Source organism: Dendrobates tinctorius, unplaced genomic scaffold (assembly GCF_039654945.1).
Source record: "Dendrobates tinctorius isolate UK_male_01 unplaced genomic scaffold, ASM3965494v1 ptg000177l, whole genome shotgun sequence".
Classification (NCBI taxonomy): domain Eukaryota; kingdom Metazoa; phylum Chordata; class Amphibia; order Anura; family Dendrobatidae; genus Dendrobates; species Dendrobates tinctorius.
In genome coordinates, this window is record NW_027361844.1 from 21917767 (window position 1) to 21933158 (window position 15392).

Genomic DNA, 15392 nt, shown 5'->3' on the forward strand with positions numbered 1-15392 from the left:
GCTGCCTCCTAAGATGACAATGGAGTAAGGCAGACTGATGAGGAGGGTACTTAAATAAACTGCCAATCAAATAGAATACATCCACCTGAGATGACTTGGAACGCACGCCGTCCACCATTACCCCTTATGGAACGCAGGCACATGATGAGTGTATTAATAAGAAACGCCCACCTCCTATACCTCATTCAAATCAAAGCAATAGTGTGTAAACGCCGGCGTGTCCCGCGGCAAAGGCCGCCCTATTTCCGGTTGCGTCATACTGCCCAAAAGCAAAATGGCCGCCACACTTCCGGACATGCGCACTCATGTTTAATCGGTGCCAGCAGGGCGGAAGTAAAATATGTGACAAAGGTCGCAATACTGCCGGAAGGCAATATGGCGCCGAAACTTCCGGTCATGCGCGCTTTAATCAGTCCGTGAGCCGATATTAAACAAGCGGATAGACAGATTGTGCATCTCTAAAAGGCCTCAACCACAACAAAGATTGCGAAAAATAGTACCCATTTGATCTAGTGATTTATTTGCACTACTATCTTTGGTAGCTTTTACATTAATTATTAAAAGTTATGTTTTATGTTATTTCTCTATTGCTGACTTGTTACTCTGTATCGTGAGAATTTGTGGGTATTTAATCCACTTCTGTGCTGTATTTCTTTAGATTGAGGGTTGAGGAAAGGACGGATTCTGGAAATATTTTTGAGCTGGAGGCGACAGGAGGTAGAAAGAGCTTGGATGTGTGGTTTGAAGGACAGGGCAGAGTCAAGGGTTACTCCGAGGCAGCGGACTTCCGGGAAAGCATGATGTCATTAATTGTGATAGATAGGTCAGGTAAGAAAGATCTGTGAGATGGAAGAAAGATGATGAGTTCAGATTTGTCCACATTGAGCTTGAGGAAGCGAGAGGAGAAGAAGGAGGATATGGCTGATAGACACTTCGGGATTCTGGACAGCAGAGAGGTGACATCTGCGCCAGAGAGGTAGATCTGAGTGTCGTCAACATAAAGGTGGTACTGAAATCCATGGTACTTTATGGGTTGACCTAGGCCAAGGGTATAAATTGAGAAGAGTAGGGGTCCTAGAACAGAGCCTTGGGGGACTCCAACAGAAAGAGGGTGGGATGAGGAGGTAGTGTGGGAGTGGGAGATGATGAATGTGCGGTTTGAAAGGTATGAGGAGATCCAGTATAGGGCAAGGTCTTTGATGCCAAAGGAGGAGAGGATTTGTAGTAGGAGGCACTGGTCAACTGTGTCGAATGCAGAGGACAGGTCTAGAAGCAGGAGTATAGAGTATTGTCCGTTTGCTTTGGCTGTAAGTAGGTCGTTAGTAATTTTGGTCAGGGCTGTCTCAGTGGAGTGATGGGGACGGAAACCAGATTATAGATTGTCAAAGAGCAAGTTACATGAGAGGTGGGAGGAAAGTTCAGAGTGGACGTGCAGCTCCAGGAGTTTGGAAGCGAATGGGAGCAGTGATATTGGGCGATAGCTGGACATAGCGGTTGGGTCAAGGGTTGGCTTTTAAGGATAGGCGTGATTGTGGCATGTTTAAAAGCAGAAGAGAAGGTACCGGACGTTAGTGATAGGTTGAAGAGGTGCGTTAGGGATGTGATAAGTGTGGTAGTGAGGTTGGGAAGGAGGTGGGATGGGATGGGGTCAAGTGCACAGGTTGTGAGGTGCGATTTGGAGAAGAGGCGATTAAGCTCCCCTTCAGTGATGTTGGAGAGTGAGGTTATGGGGTTTGGGCATTGGTCTGGTATACAAAGGGGTTGTGGTGGTTGAACAATGTAGACTTGCCTTGTTTGGTCGATCTTATTTTTGAAGTGTGTGGCAAAGTCCTCAGCAGAGATGAGGGAGGTTGGAGGGGGCAGTGGTGGGCGGAGGAGGGAGTTGAAAGTTTTGAATAACTGTTTGGGATTGTAGGATAGGGAAGATACGAGGGTTGTGAAGTAGGCCCGTTTAGCAGAAGTGAGGGCAGATTTGAAAGCGAGTGTTGCCTGTTTGAACGCAGTGAAGTCATTTTGCGAATTTGTTTTCTTCCAACTCCACTCTGCAGCCCTGGACACTTGCCAGCGCTTTTTAGTGGTGTTATTGTGCCAGGGTTGTCTGTTGGTACGTCGCATTCTGCCATGAATGAGAGGGGCGACCGTGTCAATAGCTGATGCGAGAGTGTCTGTGTCTTGGAGTGAGAATATGGATGCCAGTGGTAGAATAGAATCAGAGAACGTGTAAGTGTCTAGATGTGCAAGGTTTCTGCGGGGGTGCTCATGTTGCTGGACATGGGTGCCAGGAGAGGAAGACAGGGATGAGAAATTGAGTAGATGGTGGTCAGATAGAGGGAGAGGGGAGGTGGAGAAGTTAGAAAGAGAGCAGAGGCGGGTGAAGACCAGGTCTAATGTACAGTATGTCCATCTGTGTGGGTGGCTGAGAAGGACCACTGAGTAAGTCCAAAAGATGAAGTAAGAGACATAAGTTTGGAGGCTGTTGACTGAAGGGTATCAGTGGGGATGTTGAAGTCACCCATGATGATAGTGGGGATGTGAGTTGAAAGAAAGTGAAGAAGCCAGGTAGAGAACTGGTCAATGAAGGCAGTGGTCGGGCCTGGAGGTCGGTATATGACTGCCACTTGGCGGTTGGAGGGAGAGTAGATGCGGACAGAGTGGACTTCAAAAGAGGGGAGGATTAGGGAGGGAAGAGGTGGGATTGGGTTAAAGGTGCAGTTGGAAGATAGGAGAAGACCCACTCCTCCACCGTGTTTGTTGCCAGGGCGAGGAGTGTGGGTGAAGTGGAGGCCGCCGTAACACAGCGCAGCAGGGGAGGCGGTGTCAGAGGGTCTCAGCCAGGTTTCTGTGAGGCCGAGAAAGGCAAGATTGCGAGAGAGAAAGAGGTCATGAATCACATGAAGCTTATTGCAGATGGAGCGGACATTCCAAAGTGCTCCAGAGAGAGGGAGCAGGGGGTTGGGTGTCAATGGCACAGGTTTTAAGTTGGAAAGATTGTGGTAGTTTTTATTAGATAGGGAGCGGTAGGAAGGGGTAGTAATGGGGGTTATGAACTGTGGGGGTCCAGGATTGGGAGATATGTCGCCAGCAGTGAGGAGAAGCAGAGAAAGGGAGAGCAGATGAGAGAAGGAGAGTGGGCAGCTTGTTTTAAGTTTCATTAGGACAGATTTGAGATATGTATATTCTTAGTATTATCTAAGTGGGTCTGCCTGTTTTTACTGATTCATATGTAATTTATTAATGGTATTTTTGTCCTAATTCGCGCACAATGCTTTTAATATTATTGCCACTGTGTTGGCATGGTAATAAATTGTGTTATTTCCAGCTTTACAGAAGGACGATAACACCATAGAAATGATAAGAATTATAGGCCTTAGTTACCACAACTGTCTACAAAGAAAACTGTTGCTGATAGCTACCAATCACAGCTCATTTTTCATCTTTTAAACAGCTCTGGGACAGCGTGGCTAGTTTTGAGTGGCGACTTTTGTGTTTCGACTTTTATGTGGCGAGGTTGGTGTATGTGTGGTGAAATGTGTGCTGAGGGTGGTATATGTGTTGAAGCATGTGGTAGTGTGTGGCGCATTTTGTGTGTGTGTTCATATCCCCGTGTGTGGTGAGTATCCTATGTCAGGGCTCCACCTTAGCAACTGTACGGTATATACTCTTTGGCGCCATCGCTCTCATTCTTTCAGTCCCCCTTGTTCACATCTGGCAGCTGTCAATTTGCCTCCAACACTTTTCCTTTCACTTTTTCCCCATTATGTTGATAGGGGAAAAATTGTTTGGTGAATTGGAATGCGCGGGGTTAAAATTTCGCCTCACAACATAGCCTATGACGCTCTCGGGGTCCAGACGTGTGACTGTGCAAAATTTAGTGGCTGTAGCTACGACGGTGCGGATGCCAATCCCGGACATACATACATACATACATACACACCCACATTGAGCTTTATATAATATATATATATATATATATATAATTTATGTATATAGATATACATATTTTTCTATATATTACATATAATTTTACACCTATATAAAAATTGTATTTGGTGTCTCTATTTTAACTGAAGTTCACAAACATGACAGCTTTTTCCAAAAAAGCCACTGAAGCGTTGGTTTTACTTTAATGTGTTTAAATGGACATAGGACACTTTAAACATTAAAGTAGTTTTTGCACATGATGGCATAATTTAGAAAGCACTGCCAGATTTCAGATGAATAAATGAAAAATTTGTATCTCTTACCTTTTCATACTGACTTATCTGAGGCACCAGATAGTATACATCGGTAAGATGGTAGTTGAAATGGCACAGCTTGGAGTTATCGAGTTCCTCCAAAAACTTTAAGCATAATCATTATAGATATGTCGCCAATTTCAATCCCAAATCAGATCACAGAGGCATATGTATTCTGAATTTTAACTCACTAGTAGGTAGATATCCAAGCATTCCTTCTTCTTGTTGTAGGGAGGATTCTTCCAATTGTCGTGGAACTTTTCCCACCTTAGGGAGGCATTGAAGACACATGTCCGACTCTGAAATACTGTACAGCAAATGAACACCATGATGTGAATTGTTTAGATTCTCGGTTGGAAATAAATAATTATGATCATCAATATATAACATTTTCTTAGGTGTTTACCCGTAAACTGGAGGAAGTTGGAAGAGTTCTCTTTCTGATATCACTGACTCAGAAGATTCCCAGTGCACATAAACAGTCTCATGTTTCCATGCTACAAGAAGATCTCTTACGTCTGCCGTCATTTCCACGTAGTGCCATTGATGCAGAATTCTCCCTTTTTAGTGATCCTCAAGGTAAGTATTCAGAATTTTATACTTTGGAAAAAACATCATTGGAGGGAAGAGGCAACTTTGGGGGACATACTGGGACACTGAAAGAACTAAAAGGCTGGGTTTCCACATTCAGATTTTTTATGCAGCCCTTGAAGCAAAAGCCGAGAGTACATACAAAATTACAGTAAGTGCAGCCTCATCACTCCTTTCTGGGGCATGGTCAGGAGATTAGTCGAGGACCTCTTTGATACCTGCCTTCCCCTTGAAACCTTGTATTACTTGCTAAATATTCCACCAAGGGGGAAGAGGAAATGGTCGGCCACACTATTCCTATACGTCTAGACATTCTAGACACTACAAAATGCTTCTTAGTAATCTGACAGAGCCGAGACTACAACACCTTGCGCCTCACTTCTTTCTGTTCCAACCCACCTCTCTACCCTTCGTCTTGTGATATACAGTAGGTCTACTTTCCCTCACATCTTTTAATTTGTCTTTGTTATTTCCCCTTGTTTTTGTTTTAAACTAGATTATTATCAGAATTTTACTTGGTATATTCTTTCTATGCCTTTTTCCTTTTTGAATACTTATGACTCTACACTCTACTTTATTGTGAACTTTAATAAAATTACAGTTAAAAAGCACAGTTTCGGTGGTTTTACAGATGTCTTATGATATATAGAATCCCTTCCTGGATTTGCCTTTATAAACCGCATTGAAATAACTGAGTGTGGAAACTCAGATTAAGGCTGTGTGCCCACGTTGTGTTTTCTAAGCGTTTCCGCAGTGCTTTTAGACGCGCATTTCTGCTGTGGAAACGCTTAAGAAAAGCATCCCATGGAAACATAATGGAATCCGCACATATTGTGCTAATGGCGCGTTTTTTTCTGCTGCGGAAACGCTAAGCGGAAAAAAACGCAGCATGTTCATTAATTTTGCGGAAACGCACGCGTTTCCGCATACATTCAATTGTATTGCAAAAACGCATAGGAAAACGCATGCTAAAATGCTTAACAAAAGCGTCAAAAATGCTTACAAAAGCGCGTCATAAAACGCATGTGTTTTCCCGGGGAGTGGGTGTGCGTTTCCGCTCAGCATTATTCTGCATGAAAAACGCTACATGGGCACATAGCCTTATAGTTATTTACTGTATTCTCAGGAGTTTTGGTTTCTCTATATTCCTCTAGGTGGGAAGGAACTGTTTGGTTTGGACACACTTCACAAGAGCTTGTGGATAAAGCTTCTTGAAGAGATGTTTTTGGGGATGCCTAGTGAATTTCCCTGGGGGGATGAGATAATGCTCTTCCTTAATGTCTTTAATGGAGCTCTGATTCTTCACCCAGAGGACAGCGCCCTCCTTAGACAATATGCTGCCACTGTCATTAACACAGCTGTACATTTCAACCATCTCTTCTCTCTCAGTGGATACCAGTGGATTCTCCCAACTATGTTGCAGGCAAGTAAGAGAATATTTAGCATTTAATAAGGGAAATATATGTCATGTTATATATTACAATATTCCTTCAAAAAACTTCCGATGTGACAATTTTTTCTGCAACAAAAAAAATTTGATTTTGATGTTTCTATAAGTGGTGTTTCCTTAGTATGATCTACCTGCATGTAAATGTTATCTATACATTTAAATGCACTGCAAATATATGGAAAAGTAAAATGATACATTATTTTTGAGTAGATAATAAGATGGCTTATAGTCTTTCATTCTTTTATCATATGTAAACCCAAATCAGTGCAGCTCAGATCCAAAGTGCTTCTAAACCCCAAACCGGTGCAAATCTTATATTTTGTCATCAACAAAGAGCTTACATTTTTACATTATCGTCACTGTGTGACAGCTAGCCTTTTACAGAACTGGGTAGAGTATACACGGCGCTACCTAGCTAGAAATTATAACTCAGATGCAGCTGGTAAGGAGACAGGACTGTGTCGGTTCCTGTTTAAAACTGAAAAACTGTGTAATTATATAGCTTACTGTGCTATACTGAGCAGATGTATGAAGCAGGAAAGAAGTCTATAGTGGACAAAAAGGGATTATTTATGCAGTTATCAATACTTACTTTTATATGAAGGGGTTGTAGAATATTCTTTATAGTTTAAGGCGCTTATCTGGCGGATACCTCGCCAATGGTATTGTGTTGGTGATTTCTTGTAGTGGTCAGTGATGCTAATAAAATAATGAGGATAGAATTAAAATAACAGTAATATTAATATCCCATGCTGAACCTTTTATATTCACTGTACTCACTAGTATTTTCTAAGTATTTCTATTCCCTTCGGGGTGGTACCGTGGTGTTTGCTGATAGCCCAATTTCACAGTGCTGTACAGATAAAATTGGATCCAATTAATACTAGTAACCGTGAACTGGATAATGAGTCTATAAGGGTACCTCTGCACTTACTTGCACTTGGTTTTAGTGTTGAGAAAAGTAAGCAGGAACAATATCCTCTCATATGAGCATTGTAATGGAGCTTTAGCTATAAAAAGTTTGCTTTTACTGCATAATAGTAGTGGCCACCGAATCATCAGTGGATTCTTATAGAATGCTTGTGGTAATTCCTGCTAGCTGAACGGAGCAGGAGCGATGTTTGCTGGTTATGGCAAGGCACTAAACAGAAAAAAACAACCACTTAGTATAGTGTTGTTAGAGTGATCAGTCAGTCCTAATAGGACTCGTCTGGACTTACTTGTACCGCTTGTTGAGTCCCGCAATATGCCCAGGTGGTGGCTGTTAGAGAGGCGATAGCTGTAAGCGAGGAGGATGAGACTGCACCGCACGTGGTGGGGGAGCGGGTGAACTCCAGCACCTTGTGTGAGCCGGCCGGAAGCAACAGCGAGGACGTGGCGCGATTAGGGGGCGGAGCTATGTGACGTCACAAGCTAGGCAAATAGAGACGGGTGCGCAGAGGGCACAAACCAACGTGTTTCGAGGGAGACTTCCCTCTTCGTCAGGGCTGTGATGAGTGCCTGTCAGCCCGTCCTTATATATTAGCTCACCCAGCTGCAGCCATTTGTCTTTTAACAAGTCGTGGTACTAATGAACAGTCATTAATGACTTGCGATAACCCTCCTTTATAATGATTAGTGGATCTGATAGGGTTATAGCGCTTATTGTACTGTATTCAATGCATCACCATAATCAATCTGCTTAGTCATTTAAAAAGAAATATATGTCTAATCGTGCATCTATATTTAAAACTTAGCTTTTATTTAAATAAATATTCACCATTCTGATATATCCATTAAAAAATAATAAAAGGTGAATAATAAGGAGTAAAAATTTTAAAAATATATATTGAATACTAAAAATATGTGACTCACTCAATAAAATAAATGTATATATACTTCTTTAAAAAATGCATACATTGCCCACCTTAATAGTGCAGCAATTAGTATAAAAAAGGAAGGTCCATCACTGGGACCAGGGGCAGAAACAAGGGGGGTTATAAGGCAAATGTGAAAGACCCCTTTTTTAGCCTCTGTAGAAAGTAAGGATGAAACGGAAGAGGAATTAAAAAAAGTGATATATATGATTGGTATGCCATAAATTGGGAGAGGTGGTAGCAATGAGTGTTGAAAGGGAAAAATATAAGGTTTAAGATTGGTACTTCTCAGCTTAAATTAGAAAGCATGTAGCTCAATCTCATAGTTTAGGCCTTTTGGAGCCAAGCTGTCAAGGGTAAAAATCCACTTAGACTCGACTCTGGACATAGCTTTCAAGAAGTTACCCTTCCTGGGGTTCTGGGGGACCACCTGGATTCCACAGTAGGATACCCCCTTTTAAGATTGGTTATGCTTGTCCAAAAAATGACGTGATAAGGGGTGACCTTTACAACCTTTCTTAATGTTGCCCAGGTGTTCCTTTATTCTATCAATTAGGCGTCTCTTGGTTCTGCCTACATATATTTTATTGCAGGGGCACCTGAGTATATATATATATCACTCCCTTTGTTTGCCAAGCTATTTCATCTCTAATAGAGAACTCATTATTGGTCATGTCTAAAAAGGAAGTATGTAGTTTCCTTTGTGTCATTGTTTTTTTGCAACAAGAACATCTCCCACATGCCAAAAAACCAGACAGCTGGATATTCTGGTTAGTGATAAGTGATTGAAGTAGGGATGACCCTGTTGCCGATTTTATAGCTTTTGTAGTATCTTAAACCTTATATTTTTCCCTTTCAACACTCACTGCTACCACCTCTCCCAATTTATGGCATACCAATCATATATATCGCTTTTTTTAATTCCCCTTCCGTTTCATCCTTACTTTCTACAGAGGCTAAAAAAGGGGTCTTTCACATTTGCCTTATAACCCCCCTTGTTTCTGCCCCTGGTCCCAGTGAAGGACCTTCTTTTTTTATACTAATTGCTGCACTATTAAGGTGGGCAATGTATGCATGTTTTAAAGAGGTATATATACATTTATTTTATTGAGTGAGTCACATATTTTTAGTATTCAATATATATTTTTTAAATTTTTACTCCTTATTATTCACCTTTTATAATTTTTTAATGGATATATCAGAATGGTGAATATTTATTTAAATATAAGCTAAGTTTTAAACATAGGTGCACGATTAGACGTATATTTCTTTTTAAATGACTAAGCAGATTGATTATGGTGATGCATTGAATACAGTACAATAAGCGCTATAACCCTATCAGATCCACTAATCATTATAAAGGAGGGTTATCGCAAGTCATTAATGACTGTTCATTAGTACCGCGACTTGTTAAAAGACAAATGGCTGCAGCTGGGTGAGCTAATATATAAGGACGGGCTGACAGGCACTCATCACAGCCCTGACGAAGAGGGAAGTCTCCCTCGAAATGCGTTGGTTTGTGCCCTCTGCGCACCCATCTGTTTGCCTAGCTTGTGACGTCACATAGCTCCGCCCCCTAATCGCGCCGCGTCCTCGCTGTTGCTTCCGGCCAGAGCACACAAGGTGCTGGAGTTCACCCGCTCCCCCGCCACGTGCAGTGCAGTCTCATCCTCCTCGCTTACAGCTAACGCCTCTCTAACAGCCACCACCTGGGCATATTGCGGGACTCAACAAGCGGTATAACTAAGTCCAGACGAGTCCTATTAGGACTGACTGATCACTCTAACAACACTATACTAAGTGGTTGTTTTTTTCTGTTTAGTGCCTTACCATAACCAGCAAACATCGCTCCTGCTCCGTTCAGCTAGCAGGAATTACCACAAGCATTCTATCAGAATCCACTGATGATTCGGTCGGGTCACTACTATTAAGCAGTAAAAGCAAACTTTTTGTAGCTAAAGCTCCATTACAATGCTCATATGAGAGGATATTGTTCCTGCTTACTTTTTTCAACACTAAAACCAAGTGCAAGTAAGTGCAGAGGTACCCTTATAGACTCATTATCCAGTTCACGGTTACTAGTATTAATTGGATCCAATTTTATCTGTACAGCACTGTGAAATTGGGCTATCAGCAAACACCACGGTACCACCCCGAAGGGAATAGAAATACTTAGAAAATACTAGTGAGTACAGTGAATATAAAAAATTTCAGCATGGGATATTAATATTACTGTTATTTTAATTCTATCCTCATTATTTTATTAGCATCACTGACCACTACAAGAAATCACCAACACAATACCATTGGCGAGGTATCCGCCAGATAAGCACCTTAAACTATAAAGAATATTCTACAACCCCTTCATATAAAAGTAAGTATTGATAACTGCATAAATAATCCCTTTTTGTCCACTATAGACTTCTTTCCTGCTACATACATCTGCTCAGTATAGCGCGGTAAGCTATATAATTACACACTTTTACAGAACTGGTTGGGGGTAGGAACATCATTTTTGAGAGGGATTTGTTTTTTCAGTGCTCAGCATGTGGAAAACTTGTCGAATTAAGGAAACTACAGGATCTATAGAAATTTTAGTGATATGCAAATAATTAAAAATTGGAAACAAAATTTTCAAAACATCTCGATTTATTCTGTATGGAGTGTGAGACACATGCAGAAAGATTCGCTGCTAACAGTGACAGTTACATATTGGTACAGCATGTCATTGACAACAGAGACTAGCCTGACACTAGTTTCATACAAGCGTGATATAGGTTACTTTTTTTGCGCAGATTACTGTTTATTCTTGGGTCTTATCATTAAAAATAAATGTGAACCATTGTTATTCTTTTTTAGGTCTATGCTGACTATGAAAGTAACCCACAGCTTCGTCAAGCTATTGAGTTTGCCTGCCGACAGTTTTATGTACTGCACCGTAAACCATTTGTGCTTCAGTTGTTTGCCAGCGTTGCTCCTCTGCTTGACCTTCCAGTGAGATTTATTTTTAAGACCTTCTATCACTATTTCATCACAGTGTCATTGCAATCTTATCATGATACACTTTATTAGTTGCATACAATAGAAGCCAGATTCATTGACCAAGTGAATGATGAACAAATACTGTGCAATTTGCCTCTTCAGAGAGTAAGATGACTTGAACGTTAGTGCCATTTATTGGAAGTAGCAGTCATAAAAGTCAATATCAACCCTATAACAACCTTATCCCATAACTTAGGATAAAGCCAAATCAGCGTCTCTATTTGCAGACACATGTTTCAGGTTGTTGCTCCTCCTCAGTGCAAAGCAAGACATCTGATTTGCCGAAAGAGAGGCCTCTGACTGAGGTCTAAGGGGTAATATCTCTCCTTATGGAGAGAACAAGTCTTAGATAGCACTAGCAGAGTTGTTAGCTGCCCATCTCTTACTTTTTTCACAATATAATTTTAATCTTTTTAATTATAAGACATACTCACACAGACAAGCTAACACATAAAGAGCTGTCTCGAGTCTGAATATGTGAACCTGAGTATGATAATTAATGACTTGTTTTTTTTCTAACTTCCAGGATGGAGTGAATAGTGGCTCATCCAGTAAGGGAGTGTCTTCTCAGTGTCTGTTTGACCTTCTGCAGTCTTTGGAGGGAGAAACACCAGATATTCTTGACATATTGGAGTTGGTTAAAGCTGAGCGACCCCTTAAATCATTGGGTAACTAATTAATAATATCTGATATACCATATCACATAAAGAAATGTTAACATTTTTAGGCAACTAAATTTAGTATTTTTTTTATCCCACTTTATAGATTTCTATTTTATAAGGAAAGCCTCACAATAAAATGTAGTGCGCCCTGACAGATTTTTTTTTATGTTGTTTCTAAAATTACATCTTATGTATTAGTTTGATTGGGGCCCCACAATGCAGTTTGATTGCTAGTAAATCATGATACATTTATTTCACAGGACATGCACTATATTAAAAAGTCACTTTTATTAATTTCTTGAATATACTAAGATAGTATCAAAGTTAAACAAATTTGTATAAAAACAGCATATAAATGACCAACTAAGGCTAAGTTCACTCTTGTGTTTGTCTGGTCTGTGTAGGGCTGTGTACTTCCTCCCTTAAGCTCCGCCAGCGCTCCGCCTACTTCCGCATGCATCCTGCATCGTCCTGCGCACCTATCTTTAACATTGGGTATGCAGGGACATGGGTTATACGTGGATGTGTCCACATGTGGCGCTTTGACGTGCCTGACGACCGCTCGGGAATGCAACACAGGAACTCTGGTAGTGTGCCACGGGCCGGGCTTACCATGGAGGCGCGTGACTAGGTGTCTACCGGGTCTTCACTAGAGCCTCTGGTGGTGAGGATTTGATGGGCCACCGTTAGATACCGTGTACTATCCCAGGGAGTTCCAAGGGACTGCAGCAGCTGACTGGAGGGTCAAGGTACAGGAGGGTAAAGCAAAAAACAAGGTCCGACAGTCTGAGGTCGGGGCAAGCAGCACAGGTTCATGATACGTAGTGGAGGTCAGGAGCGGAGAGGTCAGACAGGACAGATACACAAGCCGGGTCAATAACGGGAAGAAACAAACATACAAGCACAAACTGGACGCTAGCAGAGCAAACTTACTAGGAACCAACATTTGGGTGGGGAGTTGTAGGTGGAGCTGCGAGATATAGAGGCTGCTGACGCGGGATACGCCAGGGAATCCAATCTCTGCAGGACACAGCAGGGTTAAATTCCTGCAAAGACCGGCCACAACCCCATGACAAAATAGAAACGACCCTAAGTTGCAGTAATGCTGCAAGAGACAAAACTCAGCAAGTCACATGATAACCACGGTGAGTAGGGCAGCATACAGGCTACCACCATTACAATATATAGGCATGCTTAGGATAGTAATGCGCATAAAAAAATGGAAAAATGGTTCTCTTTTAATATCGTGACATGTCGTCTTTAAGCCTATCCCCATGCTTGTTCAGTTAACCTCCAGTTTTCATCCAAAAATCCCCTAAAAAAGTGAAAGCTCTTAAATTCTTAGTGTACATTGCAGAATTTAAAATTCCATGATGGTGCCCTAGCTATGTATTTATGCAGCTAAATCTTTTTAATTGTCATGATCAAGATAAGGCTATTGTGCATAAAGTGTAATGTAGTAATAACAGTAGATCTTGATATTTCTTGTGCAGATTTTTGCTATGGCAATGAAGACATGGCCTTCTCCATTAGTGAATGCATTAAGCTCTGTGTGACAGTAGTGGCATATGCCCCAGAGTCATTCCGCAGGTAACTGGTTCTTATTTCTATTAGACCAGGAAGCTGTCACAGGGCGACTGGCCCTGCGTGACGCGACCCGACGATCGGTCGGTCACAAAACCAACAAAGACAAACAAGGGGACACCGGGGACAGAATTACAAAGGTGGGCCCTGCAAATAGGGAACGGGGAAAAGGACACCTCCTGTACTCTCCTAAGGAAGTGCTCTGAACTCTCCTCTACGTTCCCTATACAGGTTCTTTCAACCCGTTGCCGACCAGGATACCTCAGTCCCTCACTTGCCCTGCACCTATCCCTTACTGCGGACACTGGTCCCACCGCTGTACTAATAAAACACCAAGGAAAATAACAGACAGGGAAAAACAAACAACACTTAGCTTCCTCTGCAGTCATGCACTGGACCGCAGTAAGGCCAACGTGAAGTGAATAGAAAAGATGAAAGAAACCAAGCTAGACGCACTTCCACTCGATGATACCACGGCTCCAAAAATAGACTACTAACATAAAATTGCTAAAGAATATAAAAGTATTATAAAAACACATTGCCTTTCGGCTGTCCAGGCTTCTTCAGGTATAATGAAAGTTACACCTGATCATGGCTGGAGAGCCGAAACACGTTGTGCTTTTAGAATAATTTTACATTCTTAAGCAATTTTATGGTAGAGGCCTTATATAAATAAAGACTTTTATTCAATACATATTTTTGGAGCCTTGGTATCATCGAGTGGAAGCGCCTTTAGCTTGGTTTCTTTCATCTTTCAAACAGAATAATAGAAAGAAAATTTGCAAATGTATCCATAAAAATGTTTACCAAATACAGTACTTTTATTCCCGAGTTACACTATGTTTTGTTTCCTTGACATAGATGTATTTTTCTTGATTATGGTAATTTACTTTTAATTGATTTGTTTGAGCAAGTACTAGAAAATTTTTGAGCAAGCAGAGAACAAATTAAGGAGATTTCCCGATACATGCAATAAAAATAATATAACAGGTGTTATTTATTATTGTAATGAAAAGGTAACATGTCTGTATTTCACTGACCATGTCCATAGTCAACGCCTGGTGATAAATCAATTTATAACACATAGTGATTAAAAAGCACAATGCAGACAAAACTGTTAGCTGAATGTGTACGATGCCATATCTCCACCCAACAAGGGTAGAATGACTTACTATGGCTGATTCGCTAGCCTGCATCATAAAAATTAAAAAGAATACAAATATTTAACTAGGCATTATATACAGTACATGGGAATGTCATTTCATTAATTGCCAATGTTGTTTTTCAAAATTTACTTCTCAGCCTCCAGATGCTGATGGTGTTGGAAGCACTGGTTCCCTGCTACCTGCAGAAGCTAAAACGCCAGACGTCCCAGCTGGAAACTGTTTCAGCGGCACGTGAGGAAATTGCTGCCACTGCTGCTCTGGCCACATCTCTTCAGGCCCTCCTGTACAGCGTAGAGGCATTGACAAGGTCTCTGCTTAATTATAGTGGTAGAATTAATCAAACATTTCCTTTGCTAATTATTTGTTAATATGTACCCTGCCACTATATTACTACAGATAAAAGTAATCACAATGACAGTTAAATAGTTCAATAAGGGTGACCAGTCTGGGCAGTCCAAATATCCCATTTTAATTTCTACAACCCCCTAATGTCCAGTTGAATTGAAAAGTAAGATGAAACTCGGTGGAAGCTTTAATTTACTGTGGATGGGGGAACATTGTCTATTTAATCTTTTTAGGGTTTGTGCACAAGACAAGTTTTACACATCGGCATACCCACTGAGTTTTGCAAGCAGAAGACGTTACAACAAAACACAGCAGGTCATATTTACATTGCATTGCATATATTCATATTTTTTCTAGCATTTTTCGGGCAGCTTTCTTAGCCAACTCGCCTGAAAAAAGACATTGTGTGACCTTTGATTGCTCTTCATGCATTCATTCCCATTCAATTTTTTTTCGTTTTG

The 15392-nt window shown here is 41.2% G+C and overlaps 1 protein-coding gene across 22 annotated transcripts in view; it reads left to right on the forward strand.

The window, feature by feature from the left end:
• The window catches only part of LOC141054300 (protein unc-80 homolog), a 305587-nt gene that overhangs the window by 225472 nt on the left and 64723 nt on the right, over positions 1–15392 (forward strand). For all 22 annotated transcript variants that reach the window (XR_012221396.1, XR_012221397.1, XM_073551595.1 and 19 more), the window contains 6 exons: positions 4634–4814; positions 5981–6249; positions 10992–11126; positions 11701–11842; positions 13330–13426; positions 14723–14893. Coding sequence is in view for 20 of the 22 variants with exons in the window: in XM_073551595.1 (XP_073407696.1) it covers positions 4634–4814; positions 5981–6249; positions 10992–11126; positions 11701–11842; positions 13330–13426; positions 14723–14893 (995 nt within the window). In the remaining 2 variants the exon portion in view is untranslated. The remainder of the gene's footprint in view (positions 1–4633; positions 4815–5980; positions 6250–10991; positions 11127–11700; positions 11843–13329; positions 13427–14722; positions 14894–15392) is intronic.